This window comes from Populus trichocarpa, chromosome 18, assembly GCF_000002775.5.
Source record: "Populus trichocarpa isolate Nisqually-1 chromosome 18, P.trichocarpa_v4.1, whole genome shotgun sequence".
NCBI classification, from domain to species: Eukaryota; Viridiplantae; Streptophyta; class Magnoliopsida; order Malpighiales; family Salicaceae; genus Populus; species Populus trichocarpa.
The window spans coordinates 10742254-10766091 of NC_037302.2; the positions used below are offsets into that span (position 1 = coordinate 10742254).

Genomic DNA, 23838 nt, shown 5'->3' on the forward strand with positions numbered 1-23838 from the left:
TACTCTATATCTATAATGTCATTTATAGTGCAATGAGTCTCTATCCATAGTAAATGCACAATATTTTTATAATAAGTAACTATAGTGGCAGAAAAAAGCAGAGTAGCTCTCGAAGCCTTAAAAGAAAAAAATAGAGTACTAACTAAAAGCCGTGAAAGTCAACTATGCAAATCTACAATTAACTACCTCTTGATACATAGTATATATACAGTAGAAATCCCATATATTTTTTCGTGAAGAGTTTTTACATGAATTGATAATAATGTTCCATTAACTTTTGTTCCATTTACTTTGGTTCCATTGACGGTAGAGAGGACCTTTGGATTAATAACAACAAATTGAAAATGTTTGAGTGGAAAATTAGGTGTACAATTTAATTAGGTGGAAAATGTTTCTCAAATTAATGATAAAAAATAGTGTATGTTAAAATATTAAGAATATCATAATAAAAAACAGGATTAATTTGAAACGATTTCTATGTGTCTATTTTTCTCGAAATGAAAAACAATATAGTATAACATATTTTCCAGTTTCCTGGGTTGAAAAAATGTTTTAAAACTTTAGAAATGAACATAATTTTTGACTTTTTATTGGAAAAAAACTTGAAAAACAAAACTGAAAAAGTAAAAGAAAATTTATTTTGTGATACAGGCCCTTTGACTCCAAATCTAGGTGATTATGTCATTTAAATAAAGGTTTAGAAATTGAGTTTTGTTATTCAAAAGAGACAAACTTTTATCGGTAACAAGATGATAAAGTACATGAGGAGAGAAAACAAAATTAAAACTAAAAACAATTGATGCAACCATACCATATTCTTTCCATAGCAGCTCCTTCGACAGAGCCTCATTCCCTCCCAACCCCTTGTTAAGCAGACACATCAGCTGCAACATTTGCTTCACGCAGAACAAGCACAAACTGAACTTTGAAAGAAGAGCTTAAAGAGAGTTGAAATAGAGAAGAACTCAAGAGCATATTTCCATGGCTGAGCCATCCCACAACAATTGAAGAATCTGATTCCACCACCAGATTCTGAGCACAAAAGTATTTTTTAAAGGATTTAGCTTTTGAAGAAGAAAATGTCTTTTTTAAATTGAAGTCCCCATTCCTTATTTATAAATTTTTTTTATGAAAAGGGTCTTTTTTTTTTATTAACAACATCATTTTTTTTAATAAAAAATCAAAGTAATTAAAATAAATATCCGTAACAATCTCAATACTTTAAATTGAGAAGGGAAAAATTTATTTCTTGGGAAAAAAAATATCATTTTCTTATTGTTTTTTTTCTTACAAAAACATGTCGTTTTATTATGAGCATATTTTTCTAAATAATAACTTATCCTAATCTAAAGAGCAAGTTTCAAACAAAAATAAAAAATTCACGAGTTCATGATTTTTATGTGTTTGTATAAAAAAATAAAACAATAATGAATTCGTGAAAAGTATATAAACACGTATTTCCTTACAAGGAAGTTTAAAAAGAATAAAAAGCTTCAAAGCTACGTCTTTGTAAGAAAACTTCATTCTTTTGCTGCTTTATCTACACAGCATCCTATGCAAACAAATGACAGTCTAAAACCAAGGAGTCTTTGCAAAAGTCTTAGCATAATGACATAACTCAATGAATACCAACACATAAATCGACGGGAGCAACCTAAAATCCTAGATCAAAGCTAGCAGCACACAAACAGAAGTGGTCACCAGCTGATCACCTAACAACAATCAGAACACCCTTAAGAATTCAAAACCTTACGGCACAAACTTTCACTGACAACTAAATAAAAAGAGAGCAAGACTAGAAATAACGCACCAAAATTAAAAGAACAAGCGAAGAGCAACATGGACTGTTCTACAAAGCTGCCCTGCACAAACTGGATAGTTAAAGGAAAATACAAACTAAAATGGGTAGTTTTATTAAAATCTAAAATATGATACACATAGCTATGTTTATTCAGCCTAGCATCCAGTTTCTTTTCACTTTCTGTCATTTTTTAAGATTGTGTTTTTTTGCCTGTAATCATGGTGGTCAATCAAAGGAAAACATAAAATAGTTAACGAAACTATGAAATGCTGTAAAAATTCCTCTGTGTTATTATTTTTTCGTGACATCAAAGATAACCAATCCAAGATGAAAACAATTCCAAGCCCCTGCAAGAAACACAAAATCCACACAGAAACCGGGCAAAGAGATGTCAAGTGGGGTGTGCATTTAATGCACAATCATTGTACACCCATTAACCAATCCAAAAAAAGCTCATTAAATCAATCTTATGTCAAGATGGTTGAAAATAATAGAATGGCTCAGGTTGTGTCTTAGCCAATCTTTTCTATTTATATATATGTGGCAGTACACGACAGTGATCATAGGGATAACAACATTGGAATAACCCTACATTAATTCCTATACATATATATACATGCTATACATTCTATAATATGCCCCCTCAAGTTGAGGGTGGAGGATCGACCCGAAACTTGTAACGGAAAACAGTAAAAGAAGTAGCAGAAAGTGTTTCTATTTATATATATGTGGCAGTACACGACAGTGATAATAGGGATAACAACATTGGAATAACCCTACATTAATTCCTATACATATATATACATGCTATACATTCTATAATATGCCCCCTCAAGTTGAGGGTGGAGGATCGACCCGAAACTTGTAACGGAAAACAGTAAAAGAAGTAGCAGAAAGTGGGTTGGTGAAGACATCTGCAAGTTGATCCTGAGAGGGGATAAAGCGAATATGAATTTCTTTCTTCGCAACTCGGTCTCGGACAAAACGATAATCCACCTCAACATGTTTAGTACAAGCATGGAAAATAGGATTTGCAGAGAGATAGGTGGCACCAAGATTATCACACCAAATAGTAGGAGCAGAGACGGAGGGAACCTGCAGATCTGTTAACAAATATTGAAGCCAGATGACCTCAGCAGTGCCGTCTGCTAAGGCTTTATACTCAGCCTCAGTAAATGAGCGAGCAACTGTGCGTTGCTTGCCTGACTTCCATGAGATCGGCGTCTAACAAAAAAAAAAACAAGGTAACCACCTATAGACTTGCGATCATCAATGCTACCAGCCCAATCTGCATCTGTAAAACCATGTAGAGCAAAGGAGGAACCTCGAGTGATATGGAAACCATAAGATGCCGTACCTTTAAGGTAGCGTAGAATGCGTTTAACGACGCCCAATGAGAATCTGTAGAAGCATACATAAACTAACAGACTCTGTTAATAACAAAACAAATATCTGGTCAGGTGAAGGGAAGGTACTAAAGAGCACCCACGATTTAAAGAAATCATGTGGGATTAGAGAATGATTATCCGGCAGTATAGTAACTTTTGAAGGAGAAACTAGAGTATCAACGAGTTTGCAGGAAGTCATACCAGCCCGAGTGAGGATGTCAATAATATATTTGTACTAGCACAACATCAAACCCATACCTGTAGAGTGAACTTCAATACCCAAAAAGTAGTGAACCACGCCTATGTCACGGAGCTTGAACTCAGAACTCAGTAACTATATTAGGCGATGAAGCATAGTAGAGTTTCTACTCGTAAGCAGAATATCATCAACATACACTAGGAAATAAAAGATATTAGTACCATCAGATAAGATAAATAGGGAGGAGTCAACCTTGGGGCAACAAAACCAATGGAGAGCAGAAAGTCACTCAGACGAGTGTACCATACCCTCGGTACCTGTTTTAAACCATACAAGGACTTGTGCAATCTATACACGTGAGATGGAAGAGTAGAGTCAACAAAACCTGGAGGTTGTTTCATGTAGACCTCTTCAGTGAGAACACCATTGAGAAATGCATTATAAATATCGTGCTAATGAATCTTCCAATTGCGTGAAACCGCAATGAAGAAGACTAATCTGACGGTGGTCTGCTTAATAACTGGACTGAGGGTTTCAGAATAATCAATGCCTTCCTGCTGGGTAAAGCCTCTAGCAACTAGACGGGCTTTATAACGCTCAATGCTGCCATCAACACGACGTTTGATCCGATACACCCATATGTTGCCAAAAACATTAATCGAAGGATGAAAGGGAACTAGAGATTAGAACGCAACACCTTGATCTCATCACACATAGCATCATGCCAAATGGCATACCTGTCAGCATTAGAGAAGGCAAGAGGTTGAGAGGAAGGAGGTGGAAGCTGTATCAGCGACAGTAGAAGCCACCAGATTTGCTGTCTTTGGCTGTCGCGACTTAAGGACCATAGGATGGTGGCTGATCAGGGGCGGTGATGCAAGAGAAGATGGTGGCAAGGAGGTGTCCTGCTGCAGCAGATAAGAGGAGAAATCAACCACCAGATTTAGACTAGCTGAAAAGGCTGTGAGAGAATCTACTGCAAGGAGAGGGCTAGCAGCAACAACAGGGATGTCAGTAGAGGTAGACCCTGTAACAGCCTGGACACTGGCCAAATAAGAAGAAGCAGAGGACGAACCAGAGGGCGTCCCAACACCAGCAGAGGCGTCATGCTGGAGGGTAGGGGAGACTGATTTGCAACATGTACCTGCAGCAGAATGGTTAGATAAACATGGATATGATGATGGGCAAGGGAAGGGTGGAGGTTGTGGTGTTTTGGTAGTGGGTGGTGGCAGAGCAGAGGTAGAGGAGGGATGGTGAGGTGCTGTATGGGTGGTGAACGATGGGGAATGGATCAGATTTGGGAGGAGGGTAGTGGCAGGTTGGGTAGGGGTCGTAGCCGAAACCTTTACAATCTGTTTAGAATTATCAAACAGAAACACATATTCATGAAAACAGACATGACAAGAGATATAAATACATTGAGATGCAATATCAAAACAACGATAACCAAGATGAGAGGAGTTGTAACCAAAAAACACACATGGAGAGGAATGAAAATCCAATTTATGATTGTTATAGGGACGCAAAAAAGGAATGCAGAGACATTTAAAAGTACATAAAAAACTGATAATAAGGAGACCGTTGAAACAAACAATCAAACGGGGATCGATTTGCAAGAACAAGAGTAGGCTTGCGATTTATGAGATTGACCGAAGTGTTAAAAGCATAATTTCAAAACCGGAATGGTGCTTTACATTGTCCTAGAAGAGTAAGGCCGGTTTCTATAATATGCCTATGACGACGTTCTTTTGTACCATTTTGTTCACGAGTGTGAGGACAAATCAGATGATGATGAATACCAATGGTCTGAAAGAAAATGGATAGTTTGTGATATTCACTGCCCCAATTAATTTGAATAGATTTTATTTGTAATGAAAATTGACGCTCAACAAAATTTTTAAACCGGTGGAAAACAGAGTAAACATCAGTCTTGGCAATAAGAGGATAATACCATACATATTTTGTGTGCGCATCAATAAAGATAACAAAATAACGATAGCCATCCAAAGAAAAAAGAGGAGCAGGACCCCATACATCATTAAAAAGTAATTCAAGCGGAGCAGAAATTTTGTGACCTATAGGTCCTAAAGACAACGCGATGATTTTTCTAATGGACAACTTTGACATTGAAAATTAAGATGTTTGTTGTTACAAATGATCTTATTTTTCAAGACTAACAATTGAAAAATACGAGAGGTAGGATGACCTTGTTGACGGTGCCATAAATCAGCAGAAGCAGAAATGCAGAGAGACCAATAGGCTTGAGGAACTGATGAGACGAAAGACCTGGACAAAGCATAAATACCATCTTTACTCTAACCTGAGAGGAGTACTTCATTGGTGTTGAGATCCTTGGCATAAAACATAAATGGATGGAATTCAAAATAAACATTGTTATCGAGATAAAATTTATAAACAAAAAGCAAACGTTTCATGATTGTAGGAACATGAAGAACATTAGACAAAGTGAAAGAACGATGTGGTGTATATATTTTGGTATGACCGATATGAGATATGGGAAGTCCCTTACCATCACCAACATGTAAATTATCATTACCAAGGTATGGTTCTGAAGTAGTCAAGGTTGCAAGGTCGGGTGTGACGTGTTGATTGGCACTGGTTTTCGGAAACCATTTTACAGTACCTACAGGATTACGCAGTGCTAGATTTGCACTAGGTTGCTGTCTATAGCCTTGGTGCTGAAGCTGAGGGCAGTGAGGAGCAGTATGACCGAATGTTTGGCACAATTGGCAGCATGGATTTTACCCCCTATTGCGCTGCCAATTTCCCTGCCAGTTGCCTTGTTTGCCATCACTGGTGGAGGAGTTGTGGAAGCTGCGAAAGTCTGGTCTGGACGTTGCTGATCTGTGCCCTCTGTGGCTGAATTGGTTTGGACGCCAACCTTCATGAAAACAACCCCTATTGCGACCAAAGTGTGCAACAGATTGGCGTTGAGAGATAAGGGCTGAAGGAGGTGTGTTTGATGTGGGCAATAGAGGAGCATTGATGGCAGCAGACCCCATGGACGGATGGGATGATTTGTGAATAAATTTATGTGTTAGAAGATGACTAAATAAATCTGCATATGGGAGAGGTTCTACCCTGGTCACAAGGCTTGTTACTAAGTCCTTAAACTCTCCGCGAAGGCCACAAAACACATATAAGTTGAAATTTTCCAGCGAAACAGGCCATCCAGCAATGACTAACTCATCAAATAGGGCCTTAGCTTTTTGCATAAAGTGAGTTACCAACTCATCACCTTGTCGAAGGTCTTGAAAGGAGCCATGAAGTTGCATAATACAGGAATTGGATGTGGAAGCTAGAGCTTGCTCAAGTGTGCGTTAGACAGAACATGAGGTTTGGAAGTCAGCAACAGGATGAAGAACTTCCATGGATAACGAAGAAAGCAGAGCACTCAGAATGAGTTGGACCTGTTATTTCTAATGAACAAAGCTGAAAACTCCTTGACCTAGAAAATACGACTTCATCTACATTCACCAATATAGATAATTGGTGTTTGTTAATTTGAGGGAGATGATTTGGTGAGTGTGGGAGAGGGAGATAATTGTAGCACCAGAGACTGCATCAGAAGAGGGTTGCAATAAAGGAGAGCATGACCACCATCTGTGAGCTATGGCCACTGCAGAACAGAAGCTGAGGAAGATAGTGGTGCTGCGGCAGGAGAGGAAGACGACATCATCGGTGCTGCAGAGGGAGAGGTAGTAGGTGGCTGGGATAAGGAGTCCATTGCAGAGGGGAGAAGAAGTGTTTTAGTTTATTTAGGGCTCTGATACCAATTTGAGAACAATAGAATGATTTAGGTTGTGTCTTAGCCAACCTTTCCTATTTATATATATGTGGCAGTACGCGGCAGTAACCGTAGAGATAACAACATTGTAATAACCCTACATTAATTCCTATACATATATATACATGCCATACATTCTAATAAAGATGCACCACCAAATGACCACGGGCTCCCAGCTAAGCGCAACCAAGCCATCACTGCTACGACATTTCAATAATGAAACCGAATAAAACTGATGCAAAGTGCTACCCGGCTATGGAGAGTGATAGATAGATAGCCAACCGAGATTTGAGAAAGAAAGAGAAGAAGCGTAAGAATTCAAAGGGAATCACGATATCCACTACTTGCTATAGATATTTTCAAGATTTTCAGGTGGAGGAATTTGAAATGCCAAGTGTTTTTTTAATACTATTTCCTTCCAAAATTTTTTCAGAATTAAATATATTTTTCTTAATTAGATACGTATATTTTCTATATTAAATTGATTAGCTTATATTTAATTTTATTAATAATAACATAAACGTTTTAGGAATTTTGCAAAGTATTTGTTTACTGCTATTTCCTTCTAAAATGAGAGGAATTGAATGAGAAATTGTATGGTGATCAAGTTATAACTAGTAGTATTCTATTAGTTACTTATTGGGATCCACTTTATAGAAATGAATAGATCCAAATAGGAGAGAGAAATACTAGGTGAAGATATTTTTATTATTATTGGTGGGTCGTGGATTTTATTCTCTCTCACTTGTGTATATTTTTTTTCTTTTCAAAATGGATCTCATTGATTAATTAATAGTGTCGCATGTGTGCGGCGTCGCGACGATCGTCCACCCTCACTCAAGTATTGTATCTGTCTGGTAAATGTGGGGAGACAAGGAATTCTTATCTCTTATCAGTGGAAAAATAGAATGGAAGTCGCCACCTAGTATTTTGGTCACTAGGAACCCTAACTGGTCTCAGAGATCGGGTACGGGGACTGGTTGCGTAAAGAAAAAGTATTTGCACCCCAAATATGCCCTACCTAAGCTAGGTAAACTATATTGTTTTATTGTCTGATATATGCTATGGTTGTATTGTATTTCTAATTGTTGGTCTATCTATGGTTTAAGAAAAGTCCTCTTCAGTAAGGAGATCCTTATATTATCGGAGTAAAACCTAACCGTCCTATGTCAACAAAAGAAAATACCTTTTGAATATCAGGAATATGTTTTACATGTAAATTCATAATCCCAGATACTAAAACAAAACAAAATATTTTTTTGAGTTTTTGAAATATTGGTCTAGTTCTCATGACTTTAATAATCTGGTTATTAAAGCCAAAATGTATGCTAAAACATATTTTTTGAAGTTTTCTTTGTATGAAAATACAATATGAATTTTTTTTAAGCTTTGAGAGACTTGGTTGTATGCATGAAAACAAAAACATTTTTTTTTAATGAAAACTGGGTATTTTAATACTGGATTTGTATCCTTACGGTATAAAAATACAGACCGATATTCATCAAAATGACGTAAAAAATTTACGCGTGGAATCAGAAATGTTTTTTTAAAATATTTTTTAATTTTTTTTTGGAACGGGCCGGACCCGACCCAAAAAGAAACTAGGCCAAGATCAGCCCAAAATAAAATACAAACTATCTTATATTGGGCTGGACTCAGCTCTACCGCGTGGACTGGGCTGATGATCCAAGCCGGACTGGTTACTGTGCCCATGCATAGTAACCAGTCCATATAATTAGCCGGTTACTGTGCTCATGCATAGTAACCGGGCAATTATTTTTCCTTGCTTGCAGAAACATGCATAGTGCACGTTCTGTATGCAAGAAGATGAATATGGGAAACAGAGACAGGGGGAGAGAATTACCTGGAATGGAGGTGCTCTGGGAGCTGGGCTGACGGTGGCTTGTGGTGGCGGTGGTTGCGAACTAGGGAGTTGAGAGCGGCCGCCCGACGTTTCTTCTTCTTCTTCTCTACTTCTCTATTTTATTCTTTTTTCTTCGTTCCCTCCTCTTCTCTGATTCTTTCTTTGTTTCTGCGTGGCTTCCTCTGTCTGTCCCTGTTATTGCTTCTTCTTCTGTTTGTCACGGTGCAGGGGCTGTTATTGATGACGGGGAGTATGGTGGTAGCTGGCGGTGATGATGATGGCGGTGGTGGTGGTGCTGCTGCTTCAAATGGCGGAGAGAGAGATGCACAGGTTGCTGCAGTTTCTCCTTTCTACGCAAATGCACAGGTTTCTCCTTTTTTCTTCACGAGTGTTGCAGCGAGACTAGCAGGGGAAGAAGATGGCAGGAGGTTAAGGAAGAATGACGGTGGTGTTGGCAGTGCTAGGGGCGGTGGCGGTGGCGGTGTTGGTGTTGCTCTTGCGGTGGAAGCTGTTTCAAAGCTGAGGGAGGAGAAATAATGGCTGGTGAGGAAGGTAGGCGATGAAACCCTTTTTTTTTCTTTTTCCTCTGTAATATTCTCACTTGTCCCTCTGTTTCTTTGTTGGTTTCGGTTTTTTTTTATTCTTTCACTCTCCTTCCACCCTTAAAATCCCCCGGTTCGTTCCTCTCTTTCTTACCAAAATTCCCCCCATATCTCCACCCCCTTCTAATTTTTAGGTGCAGGAAGAGAGGGGCAACTTATCCCTACCATGGTGCAGGGTAAGGTGGCTATCCTGCCCATGTCTTGGCACAGGGTAGGGTGGCTGGTCATGGCTTGCATTAATGATGGCAGGGTATGGGATGTGGCTTGTGTTTTTTAGCAAGTGAGGAGAGCAAGACAGAGAGGAAGAATAGCGGGAAAAGATTTAAAATCTTCTTCTTCCCTGCCTTTGCATGGGCAGGGAAGGAGAAAAGTGTCGTTCAAAATGGCACTGTTTTGGTTTTTTTTTATTGAAAAAAAGGAAATGTAATTGGAAAGAACCCAAAAATGGATTATGACAAATAGAATGCCATTGGTTACAACTTGAGAAACATAATTTTTTTTAAATGAAATTCGCCAAAAATTAAATTTTTTATTAAATACATATATTTTCTATATTTAACTTTATTAATAATAATAAAAATGTTTAAGGAAATTAATGTACATGTATTTGATAGGATTTAAACTTGGAGACTTTGATCTAGTACTAAAATAATTTAATATACTATTTCATTTGATAGTTATAATTTTATAAAGTTAAATTTCTAATTTTATTTATTTAAATATATTATTTATTAATACATGTTATATGGGTGTTTATACTAAAAAAATAAATATCTTATAATTAATTAACCAAATCTAAGACTGAAAAACACTATAACATGTAAGTGAAAACATTATTTACTAGAACAATGGTTTCATCATTTTTTCCTTCCCAATAAAATATGTTGAACTTGTTAATGGGGTAAGATAGTCATTTTACAAGGATCAATTGGTCATTATTTATTTGTATAGGGACATATTGGTCTTTAAGTTTTAAAAGTAAATAATTAAACGATTGTATTACCCTTAAAGTCAAATAAAAAATAACTTATATGGAAGAGTTTACTTTTTTAATTATTTCCAATTACTGTGCATAATAAAATTACTCCACTACCCTTTGAACCAAAATTTTAAAAACTATCATCGAGAGATTGATTGGACTTTTTACCTTGTATTTTTTTTTGTAATGACCAATGTGAATGATGGTTAGTTTGGTCTTTTCTGTGTATTAAAAATAATTTTAAAAAAGCTATCACTTGAAAATCACGCACCAGTGTGGTGAGGGAGGGTAGTCGCGTTCAAATGGCGTGTGTGACCTCCTATGTCAGCCAAAAATGGTCGACCACCGTGACTGTAGAATTACCGAGTGTAGGAGTTTCTAATGAGGTGACACATCCATGGTGGTTTGCAGTGTTGGGTGGTTGAGGGATTTTTTCTTTCCCCCTTTCTTTTATTTCTCATATCTTTAAGATTCGCACTGACCCAACCATATTTAAAAGGAGTCCTTCTATTTGATTTGTATTTCAATTATAGTCATCATTCTCTTAATTACTCTTTATTTGTTTTAATTTTTTTTTTTGCATTTTTCTTTTCAGTCTCATCCACTGGCGAAATTCAAAGGTGTCCTCTTATTTTTTATTTATTTTAAATTATAGTTCTCATTCTTTTAATTACTCCTTTTTTATTTCAAGTTCTTTTTTTTATTTTTATTTTTCTATTCGATTCATCAATTGACATCGCAGGTTTACCATGCTAACTAGGATTGGTTCGGGGCTTTGAAATTATTTTAATTTTATTTATTTTATTTTTATGTAATTTAATTTTCATGCTAACAAAAAAACATGCACCTTCTTCAATTTTATTCTTTTGTTCTTTTTGAAAAATAAAATTAAGTCAGCCAACGCTAGCGTGTTTAGGTTCTCGTATGCTCGTGCCTCTTTTTTTTTGGGTTCATTGGTTTTGTTTTGTTTTTTTTTTATTTTTTCTTTCTGATTTCATCTTTCGATTTTATTTTTTTGTTAGATTTTTCAGTAAAATTTAAACAATTCTTTTGTATTTTCTATGGTGTTTTCTAATTAGAATATTATTTAATTTAGTGTATATGGCCTATTTTATTTTATTTTATTTTTTAAAAATTTGATGTGTTTTCAACCCCTTAAAATTTTAAAAAAACTAATTGTTTCATTTTTTTCTTTTTCTTTTTAAAGTTTTTTTTTCTTATTTGAATTGAGATATAAAACCCTCCTTTTGTTATCTAACTTTAAAAAAAAACAAAATTTTTTTTTTATTTCAAGTCCATACACCATCCTTATTTTTTTTGGAAAAAAGAAAATTACGTGTTTAGATGAAAAATAACTTTTAAAATAAAAAAAATTCTAAAATCAAATGGAGTTCAGAACTTGGATCTTAGATTTAGCATGTTAATTCCATTTTACTTTTTCTCTTTTTTCAATTAAATTTTCTTATTTTGAATTTTGCCCATCAACTTTTTTTGTTTGTTTGTTATAAAAAAAAAGGTTTATAAATTGTCACAATCTCCTATCATATCGATTATTTTTTAAAAAATAAATAAATTTTCTTGGGTTTTTTATGATCATATTTTTTTAATTGTTTTAATTTGATATCATTGTCTACTTTTTATTGTCTCATTAAAATAAAAACAACTTATTTGAGCCAGTTAGATTTACAATTTAAATTAAAAAAATTTCTTTTTTTAAAAAAATATAATTTCAATACCTGAAAATTATATATATAAAAAACCTCATAACATAACACAACGGATACACAACTAATTTAGATATTGTTTAAGTGTCAATGGTATAATAGCAAATTGATTTGCATTCCTCGTGAATTCACTATAATAACCCAACTCAATAATAACACATTACTATATATTTTTATTTTTCATCAAATACAAATATCACATTCTTAACGATCACATTTTAAGAGCATATTTGAGTATACGTACATCTTCAGTGGGTTAAGCTATATTTTCATTTCTTTCCTTTTTGTTTTTTTATTAATTTAATTTTAAATTTCATATTATAGGGTGGACACATATTCTCATAAGTTTTATTAGTTAGTCAATGAAAGTCCAAACATAGTTGGACTTTACCCCATATACTAAAACATCTTGGATATGCGTTATTCATTCCATTGTTTATATGAACAATGTATTTTTTTATTTTTTTTATCATCGAATTTTTTTTAATTATAATTTTATCCTCCCAAGTACCACTATATAGTTTTATATGTTGAGATTTAGAGTTGAGAAAAAAAAATTGAACAACCGATTACAAGGCAGTCCATTCCACGACCAACCATATATTCTCATACCATCTCTTTCCCTCCACATTTTTCTATCATTTATATGTTTTTATATATTTCATATATCATTTTATATTGTCATGGATTCTTTTATAGAAGTTTAAAGAATGTCATACTTGATTTTAAACCCCTGTTTAATTTCTTAGTTTCGAGTGCTGTTTCTATTGTGTCTCTTTTACTGTCACAAGACTAATAAAGGTTTACTTTCCTTAAATGGTCCAAATTCTGATTATATAAACTGATCATAAACTATATTTTTTATTTGCAGTCCTTGCCACCATCTTCCTGGTTATTGCACATCTTCAATAAATCTTTACTTTCATAATAAATAAATAAATTTTAATTCATTTATGAATCCGACTTCATTGGTTTGGAGCATAAATATAAAACTCAGCCCACCCCAGTGGGTTAACTCGAGATCCAGGGCCTTTGCTAGGTTCCAAATGATCAAACTCGTGCTTGCAATTAACTTGATTAAACCTGGATAGCCTACTGAGTCATCTTGAAACCCGGGTGACCCGGCATAACCAAAGTAAAACCTGATCTTTTTTTTAATATTTTTTTAATAAACACAAAAAATATAAAATTAATTTGTGAATAGTTAGCCTCACATATTGTTTTACATCCTACATTCTCATGAAATGTTTCTTTACTTTTTTATTTTTCATGTGGGATAATTATATTTATAGTGTACATCCACATGAAATGTTTTTAACTTTTTAATGTGATATATATATATATATATATATATATATATATATATATATATATATATATATATATAATGAAATGTTTCTTTACTTTTTCATATGGAATAGACATGGATTATTTTTTAAATTTTTTTATGGGATAGCTATATATATAGACTATATATACATGAAGTGTTTCTTAACTTTTCCATATGAAATAACTATAAATAAGCATTTATATAAAATATTTTTTTAGTTTTTTCATGTGGGATATTAAAATCTCAAAATGTTTTTTAAATTTTTTTCTCAATTTACCGGATCAACCTGTGTGACTTAAAATCCATCATCTTAATTAAGTCAACCCATGAGCCAGGTTTAATAAATATGGTTTGAAGAGAACCTTAGTTAACAACTTTAAAATGGAAAGTTGATGGTTATTCATTTGAAAAACTAATAGTTCAGGGATTGGTGGAGTTTTGAGATACAACACCAGTCACTTCTCATATTTTTTTTTCATCTTTAGCTAGTATTATAAATTCAAATGAAGTGAAAGTTCTTGCAATCAAAAGACATTTCTAGCACAATTGTTCAATAAGTAGACGATATTGGAATAAAATATTATAAGATTTTAATTTTAATTTTTATTGACAAAAAATCTTAATCATAAGAACCTTAATTTTAATTTTTATTACTCAATATATTTATAATTAATACTGAATATTACAACTCTTTGGTTGCCTATATAATATAAAAACATCATAAATAAAGCTAAAAGAATTCTAAACTAAATATTAAATATGAAAAGAAAGAAGTTTTAATCTATACATTTGGGTATGTATGTTAGGATTGAAATCCTCTTGTCTCACTCCCAATATAATCAAGTCATGCAACACGCAATCAGTTTAGAAATTTGTTGAGACCTTAATTGGTAATGTAGAGAGGGAAAAAGCCGAAGAGAGTCAAAGAAAGATAAGCCTACCATGTTCACAAATGGGACTTCGCAGATATAAATATAAAAGTAAAGTTCTTTTGGTTTATGTACTTTCATATGTATCGTTCTTTTGATTTCAATGGCAAGAGTATCTCCGAATAGACTTCCATACATTAAGAATAAATCTCTCTATGAATGGATTTTACGTATGATATCCACATGATTAAGGAATTAAGTAATTGTTATTGTCTTCTTGAGGCGAATTCCCTTCTAGCAGGCATCATTATGAATTCATTAATTAAAATCATAACAACTTTCGGAATGCGTAAATGCAAATTTTATTGGAATTATATTGTGAAAGGCTATGAAAAGACATTAAATATGTCTTTCAATTGTTCTGACAGTCACAATATCTTATTCTGACTGCTTATTAGACAATCGTCTTCTCCATCAGAGCTGGGCATGATTGATATCGTAAGCATCAGAATCATCAAGCTTCAGCTTAACTAGTTCGCTGATATCATATGGATAAGCGTCCTTTGGTGACTGACGTTTATATGCTCTTTTTCCGAAGGCCCAAGCTTTAGCTTCAGTAAAATGGGCTCCATCCCAGTACACATAGTCACTCCTGTTGCTACATGGGAAGGAGAGAGATTTACATGGGACTGAACCAGATTCTACATCGCAACAGCTCTTACGGGTTTGTGTAAAACCTGCAAGCAAGAAAAAATAACATGGGCATCAGAGGCGTAACAAAAAAAGTCGCCTTCAACCGTGAGAGAAAGAGAGCAAGGGAGGGAGGGGATTCGTACCTGTATTCGTCTGATCATCAGAATCAATTTCGTAAGAGTTTATGTAGGTAAACACAGCATCAGAATGCCTATTATTAAGTTTTCTGAGCAATTTTTGAAGCTTGTGGTTGAAAATTTGAACATCATCATTGAGCTTGTATGCACATGAAGATGCATCTAGGTCATTGGGATTTTTTTGTATGTTGGACGGCATACATCCTACCCGAATAAGTCCGAACACAGCTATCTTTCTTGCTCCTGAGCAATACAGTTTCTGGCAGCAAGGGAAAAAAAAACGGAATGAAGTGGGGGTCTTTGTTAGTTTCCAATCACGTCAAACATTAATTGTTGTTTTACAAGAGACATTAAGTAGGGCTGACCTCCAGCTGAGTTTCATAAGTTTCAATGAGAAGTTGAGCATATTCTTCAGGAGTATATAGCTTGCTGCTATTGTAGTCGTCCAAGAAATAATTGTTGAGGTAGTCGTTATGACCCATATCAGACACATAGATGCATTGGCTTAAGTACTTCCTAGCAACTTCCTCGCTTCCCAAGATCTTGGCAATTCGTGAAACCGTGATATTGTGATTATATAACTGAATATTCATGGTAAATAGTTCTCCCTTCACATACACAAAAGAATCATATGAATAGTTAGCGTTGCCAAAGCATACAAGATTCATAGTACTGGATAGTATAAGGTTTTAGTTATGAGAGGCATATGATCAGCAATCACCGTAAGATAGCCAGTTAAATCAAGGATGCCAGCTCCATTCGATCCATAATTTACACCATCTAGAAAATTGGTGCAACTTCCGACACCAAAGTCCGAAATGTAACTGTCGAAACCTAATTGTTCAGCTGAAACAAAAAATAATAATAATTAAGATCTTCATAATAGAGTATAAAAACAATAACAATGATCACAGCTATCTAATTGTAATTTAATAAAACGGTCACAACTATCTTTTATTTTCCATTAAAGAAAACTAAAACACTATATTTAATTTGTAATATAAGGGAGGAGAGCAAACTGCAGACCAATGGTGTCAGCTATGTTGAGACCGTTGCTGCACCTTCCTGAAGCCCCAGTATCAAAGTCGATCCCATAAGGAAGGTAATTAACTTTAGCTGGAGTGCTAAGGTAGTTATTGTTTCCGTTATCAAAGAGGGAATCTCCAAAGATGAAGTAGCAAGGAACTTGAGGTACGGCCTTTCCATAAGTCCAGTGTTGCCAGTTTGACACCAGCAACACCACAGACAACACCCACAATGCCTTAAGCCCACTTTCCATTGACAAATAAAATGAAAGAAGGAAACAAAAACAGTAAATATAGAAAGAAGGAAGAAGTGCGTAGCTAGGGAAGAGTGCTTTGAAGTAGAACGAAGCAGGCCTATTTATAGAGTGGAGATCTAGCTATCAGCTTGTAAATGTGTTGTTCTATTGTAAGCCACGTGATTTTTTCAATCTAATGAGTTGGCTATAGTTCTGATTTTTTAATTCAACGTAACAGTAAGTATCCTTAAATCTTGTCACTTATAGTATTTCCTCCTAATAGTTAGAATTGTGTGGTTTCTTAGGAGTTTGCTTTCTGCTCCTTCTAACATCAATTATCTCATACATTCCATACATTCTCTTGATATCAAATGAGTACTTTTTATTCTCTCTACTCACTTTAATCAATTTTGTATGTATGCATGTATATATGGATATGAATTAAAGATTCAAATTAAAAAGAAATAAAACTTTTATAAAAAATTAAGAAAAAAAATTAAAAATTAAAAAAAAATCAAAATAGAAGTATAAAAAACCAAGAAGATCAATCTTCTTTTCCTAGTAGGCATATTAGTCTTTTTTAGCTTTCTTAATGCAATAATTTTGAACGATTTTTCTTTTTGAGTTCTATGATCAATATAAATTGTTGTTGCTTTACTTTTTCAAACTTCTCTTAAGAATCAAGATCAGTAATTGAATAGGCAATTACACTTTCTTCAAATAGCCAACTAGATACATCCTTCCTTCTAAGTGGTTTTTTTGCTTGTTTATTTTTCAAAAATATTTTTGTATTGAGTAACATCATCTAAAATGATGTAAATATCTGAACACTTAATTTTAAAAATGTTTTCTAAGGTTCTAATGTATTACTTTCAAAATTAACTTGATACATTCTTGCTCCGTTGTTATGGCTATAATGTACTTTGTTTACAAAGTATTAAAATGAAAGCCATAGCTTATATGCACTCCTATAGATCTTAGACTATCTTGGACAACTTTTGGTTATGTTTTATAAAAAAGTTCATGAAAATAGCCCTGCATCTCTTCCCACTTATTGATGGAGTTAGATGAGTGGACATAATGTATATAATATATATAAGGGCAATCTAAAAATAGAGCTTATAGTTTGTTCCATGCACCATGTACATTATTAACACTGTCATACCTTTGACGTCCTCGCATATGAGGATATGCAAGTTATATCAAGTGAGTATATTGAGAATTTTTTTTATGTTGTTGGTTTAAATATTGTGTCTGTTAATTTATGACGCAGCAGAAAACAGTAAAGGAATACGACCAACGTCAATATTCCGTAAATGATTTACAACGAGAGAAACTCTCAGAAAACTCAAGGTTTGTTTATTCAAAAATCAATAGCTGCCTCGGTCAGAGGGCTTACAATGGTATTTAAAGCAAAACCCTAACCTAACCCATGACGGATAAGGAAACGACACAAAACATTAAATTTACCATAAATGGCAAATTTGAGAGAAATGCAGAATATGAAAGGCCTATGAATCCTGAGCAAACAGGAATTGACGAAAGTCAATTCGGACTCGGAAATCAAGAGTTATGGCCAAAACGAAACTTTCCAAAAATGGAAACAATGACGATTTCGGGGTCGAAACGATGGAATTTGGCCAAAAACTGGTGGACATCAGGGGCATAGCCCTGACTTCCTCCGCAAACGGCGAAACGCATTGACTCGGTGAGTTTCGCGGCATTCCGACTTCGACGCCCCGGCTGCCGAAATTCAGTTGCCTTTGAATTTCGGGTGATCCCTCTTGAGCATGTATGCTTCCGCTACTTGTTCTACATCAGACTCCTCCACTTGAAAAGAACTCGACCTCGAGTTAGGTTCTGGATCGGGATCAGGATACAAGTGTTCCTCTGCATAATACTGGAACAAATCTGCAACGTTGAAAGTCTTGGAAATGCCCATGGTTTCGGGAAGATCAATTACATAGGCATTATCGTTGATCTTCTTCAAAACCTGATACGGACCATATTTCTTGGGCTTCAGCTTGTTGTAAGTGCCTACGGGAAACCTTTCTTTGCGCAAGAAAACCATCACAGAATCTCCCTCTTCAAACACCCAGCGACGTCGATGCCTATCCGCCGCAGCCTTGTACTTTGCATTTGTTGCTTCCAACCTCTGCCTCACTTCCTCCTGCACGGTCTGGCCTTGTGACGCCATGTTCTCAGCAGCCATACTAAATCCTGGGCCTCCCTTAGGTAGACGAACTAAGTCCACTATATGTCTCGGTGGTGTCACATATATCATAGCAAAAGGAGTCTTCCCCGTTGCGCTATGAACAACACTATTGTAAGCAAACTCAGCCTGTGGCAACGCATGATCCCACTGTTTTGGTTTATCTCCACAAATGCTACGAACCAGATTTCCCAAAGTTCTGTTTGTCACCTCTGTCTGCCCATCAGTTTGTGGGTGCGCGGTTGTGCTTCGGTTCAGTGAAGTCTGAAACATCTTCCATAAAGTCACCCAAAAGTGGCTAAGGAATTTCGTGTCGCGATCAGAAGTAATTGACTGCGGCACTTCGTGAAGTCGGACCACCTCCCTGAAAAATAACCGGGCTATATGCGAAGCATCTGAGGTCTTTCGGCAAGGGATGAAGTGAGCCATTTTTGAAAACCTGTCAACCACCACAAAAACAGAATCCACCCCTCGCTGGGTGCAAGGCAACCCTAGCACAAAATCCATAGACAAATCTTCCCAAATATTGTTAGGAATAGGTAAAGGTGTGTAAAGACCAGTATTTTGCGACTGACCTTTAGATACCTGACAAATATAGCACCTCCGTACAAAATTGCCGACGTCTCTCTTCAGTTGTGGCCAGAAATATCGTTCCTCTAAGCTAGCCACTGTTTTGTCCCTGCCCAAGTGTCCACTCAATCCACCCCCATGAAGGTCACGGATCAATTTCTCTCGCAACGACATCCGGGGTATACACAGACGATTTCCGCAAAACAGAAAACCGTTGCTCTCATGAAAATTGCTGACGGGGTGTTTCGCAAGGCACTTCGCCCAGATTTCTTTGAAATCTTCATCCTCCTGATACAAATCCTTTAGGCACTCAAACCCCACTATCTCATGAGCCAATGTCACAAGCAGATTGGCACGACGGCTCAACGCATCAGCAACCCGATTCAAAGCACCAGACTTGTGTAGAATAGCAAAAGGGAACTTTTGAAGAAAAGTTGCCCATCTGACATGCATGTTATCCAAGTGCTTCTGGCTATTAATAAATTTCAGAGCTTGGTGATCAGTGCACAAAACAAACTCCCGCTGCACTAGATAGTGTTCCCAATGCTTCAAAGCTCAGACCACCGCGTAAAACTCTTGGTTATACGTACTCCACTTCTGACGAGCCTCACTCAACTTCTCACTGAAGAAGGCTACTGGTCTTTTCTCCTGGGATAGCACAGCCCCAATTCCCACGCCACTCGCATCACATTCAACTTCGAAAATCTTCTCAAAACTGGGTAGGGCCAATACTGGTGCGGTGCATAGCTTCTCCTTTATCAAAGCAAAGCTCGTTTCTGCCTCTTCCCCCCACTGAAATTTGCCTTTCTTCATGCACTCGGTTATCGGTGCCATGACAGTACTGAAGTTCCGAATAAATCGGCGGTAGAAAGTGGCTAATCCGTGGAAACTCCGAACTTCACCCACGGTCTTCGGTGCAGGCCATTCTCTAATTGCTCGGACCTTCTCTTCATCCACATGAATCCCCTCTGAACTTACCACATAACCCAGAAACAACAAGCTATCCGTCATAAAGCTGCACTTTTTCAGATTAAGGAATAGCTGGTTCTCTTGTAGCACCGCCAACACATCCCGTAAGTGCTCCACATGCTCATCCGCGGTTTTACTATAGATAAGGATATTGTCGAAATAAACGACAACAAATTTCCCCACAAAAGGCCTCAATACCTGATTCATCACGCGCATAAAAGTGCTGGGCGCGTTGGATAACCCAAACGGCATAACCAGCCACTCATATAACCCGTCTTTGCTTTTGAATGCTGTCTTCCACTCGTCCCCTGGTCTGACCCGAATCTGGTGATATCCACTGCGGAGGTTAATTTTTGAGAATAACTCCGAGCCCTCAAGCTGATCCAACATGTCATCTAGGCGGGGAATTGGGAAGCGATACTTGACGGTTATCTTGTTGATAGCTCGGCTGTCCACACACATACGCCAACTCCCATCTTTCTTTGGCGTTAACAACGCAGGAACCGCGCACGGACTCATGCTTTCGCGGATAAAACCCTTCTGCAACAAGTCTTCAATTTTTTCCCTCAAGACCTCGTTCTCTTTCGGACTCATCCGATAATGAGGTAGATTTGGCAAGCTGGCCCCTGGTATGAGGTCTATATGGTGCTGGACATCCCTCAAGGGCGGAAGATTATTCGGCAACTCTTCCGAAGTGATATCCCTGAACTGATCTATCAATGGTTTCAGCCTGTCAGGGACTGTCACCGAAGCCTCAACTTCCCCTTCCACCATGAGGGCTTTCACTACAAGCGCATAGAACTCTGGCGCACCCTTGATGTCTGCCACAAACTCTGTATCCGAACTGGACACTGTAAAAAACGACTGCTTCCCCATTTCAGAAGCCTTACCGGACAGTGCCTTCCTTTTGTAAGGAGCCATAACAATTTTATGTGATCCCCACGTGAACAAATAAGTATTATCCCGAACCTTGTAGGTAATATCAACATCATACTGCCACGGCCGACCCAACAACACATGACTAGCATCCATATCAATCACATCGCAAACTACTTCATCTTTATATATTTTTCCAATGGAAATAGGAACGCGACAGATTTCAGTTACCTTCACCGTGGGTCCTTTCTTGATCCAGCCGATAGTGTATGGAGTCGGGTGCTTCTCGGTTGGTAGCTTTAGGTGTTCAACTAGGCCCCTTGCAACGAAGTTCTCGCAACTCCCGCTATCCACAATTAAGTCGCACACCTTCTGGCTCACGGTGCAGTATGAGCGGAAGATGTTATTCCGCTGTCCTGCGTCCTCTTGCCTTGGAGTGTATAATATCCGCTGCACTACACAGTTGATTCGTTCTCCATCCTCCTCAGCGAACTCTACCCCCTCATAACAGTCATCCTCCCCTGCATCATCTCCAGTAGCCTCTAGATCCCCTTCTTCCCCTTCGATCCAGTTGACAGGTCGACGACGATCCGGGCAAGTGTTAGAGAGATGCCCAGGTTTCCGACAGCGATAACAGACTCCAGGTGCAGGTCTGGCATAAGGGTTGGGATTCAAGTTCGTGTTCGTGTTCTGATTTGGATTTCTGGGTATATTCCTGTTGCCTTGGGCTGCTTGGCTGCTGCTGCTGCCTCTTTCTTTGTTCTGATTCACTACGCCTGTTTGGCTGCTGTTGCCACCCTTGTCTCTGGTATTAAACGAAGATTCTGGATTGCTGCGACAAAACCCTGAGACTCCTCCTCTTCGCTCCATCAGTTCAGCCTTCAATGCCAGATTATGAGCTTCCTCCACAGTCCAAACCACCTGTAACCCAATCTTATCTCGCAATGACGCTTTCAATCCATTCATATACTTGGCTACGTGCTGTCCCTCTGTCTCGTTAAGATTGTTTCGCTCCAAGAGTCTAGAGAACTCAGCAGTATAATCAGACACAGATCTGGATCCTTGTGAGCAGTCTTGAAGTAATTGAAACAGATATTGTTCATAATCTGGTGGCAGAAACCTCCCTATCATCAGTTGCTTCATCCTACGCCAAGTCCTTACAAGCGCCTTCCCTTGTCGCTGCCGATTCTTTTGTAATTGATCCCACCATACTGCAGCCCCTCCCTTCAATCGGAAGGCTACAAACCTTACCATCTTTTCTTCTGGTATCTCCATCATCTCAAAGAATCGCTCCACTTCGGTAACCCAATCAAGAAAATCTTCAATTCGCAGATTCCCATTGAAACTGGGCAGATCTGCTTTCAGGCGATAATCATCTTGCTCCCTCGGACGTCTTGCAGGTGGAGGTAAACCGTATCCCATGTCATCTTCTTCGTCAGATTCATCCTCGCTGTCAGGTTGGATGCGAGGTGCTGGGTTGCGTCTTCTATCAACAGGTTGGCCTCTGGCAATTCCTTCAGCGCGAGCCCTGTTAACTGGTGGCTTGTTATTGACGTTGAGGTTAACCCCGGCAGCAAGCATCTCGCGAATCTGCGCTACTTGTTGCCGCGTCTCCTCCACTGCCGCCCACAAGGCCTCTACTCCATGGTCTCCGCCAATAGAGTTTTCATCTCCTGCTTCGTTATTCGCCATCGAGTTCGGCAAATCCGTGCTCTGATACCAATTGACGCAGCAGAAAACAGTAAAGGAATACGACCAACGTCAATATTCCGTAAATGATTTACAACGAGAGAAACTCTCAGAAAACTCAAGGTTTGTTTATTCAAAAATCAATAGCTGCCTCGGTCAGAGGCCTTACAATGGTATTTAAAGCAAAACCCTAACCTAACCCATGACGGATAAGGAAACGACACAAAACATTAAATTTACCATAAATGGAAAATTTGAGATAAATGCAGAATATGAAAGGCCTATGAATCCTGAGCAAACAGGAATTGACGAAAGTCAATTCGGACTCGAAAATCAAGAGTTATGGCTAAAACGAAACTTTCCAAAAATGGAAAAAATGACGATTTCGGGGCCGAAACGATGGAATTTGGCCAAAAACTGGTGGACATCAGGGACATAGCCCTGACTTCCTCCGCAAACGGCGAAACGCATTGACTTGGTGAGTTTCGCGGCATTCCGACTTCGACGCCCCGGCTGCCGAAATTCAGTTGCCTTTGAATTTCGGGTGATCCCTCTTGAGCATGTATGCTTCCGCTACTTGTTCTACATCAATTTAATATTTTGGATGATGGTTTAACAATTTTTTTTTGGAGATTTAACATTCAATTTGCAATTGATATTTGGCAATAGCTATAAGAAATAGCTATAAATAAAGCAATACAACTAAAATTCAAATTTATTAGTTGTTAAAATCTAATTTCTATTAGAAGTTTTAGTTCTTATCATAGATCATTGTGTCCTTTTGATTAACCAAACCAGGAATGATAGAGTTATTATATAATTAAAATGCAGATTAAATTTAACAGAACCATATGACATTCAATTCAA

The 23838-nt window shown here is 37.1% G+C and overlaps 1 protein-coding gene and 1 long non-coding RNA gene across 3 annotated transcripts in view; one reads left to right on the plus strand and one right to left on the minus strand.

Annotated features, from left to right (window-relative positions):
• Positions 1–16729, minus strand: part of LOC7461571 (GDSL esterase/lipase At1g29660) — a 35331-nt gene extending 18602 nt beyond the window's left edge. The window contains exons 1-5 of one of the 2 annotated variants that reach the window (XM_002324999.4): positions 16421–16673; positions 16116–16240; positions 15760–16002; positions 15401–15653; positions 14809–15301 (exon numbers count right to left, since the gene is read on the minus strand). In XM_002324999.4, coding sequence (XP_002325035.2) covers positions 15039–15301; positions 15401–15653; positions 15760–16002; positions 16116–16240; positions 16421–16673 — 1137 coding nt within the window. In that variant the 3' untranslated portion in view covers positions 14809–15038. Of the gene's footprint in view, positions 1–14808; positions 15302–15400; positions 15654–15759; positions 16003–16115; positions 16241–16420 lie in introns of those variants that run through there. The other variant, XM_002324996.4, reaches the window with a different exon arrangement.
• Positions 1–16880, plus strand: part of LOC127904726 (uncharacterized) — a 33957-nt gene extending 17077 nt beyond the window's left edge. The window contains exon 2 of the long non-coding RNA XR_008058126.1: positions 16586–16880. This is a non-coding gene — a long non-coding RNA (uncharacterized LOC127904726). The remainder of the gene's footprint in view (positions 1–16585) is intronic.
• The last annotated feature ends 6958 nt before the right edge of the window (positions 16881–23838 follow it).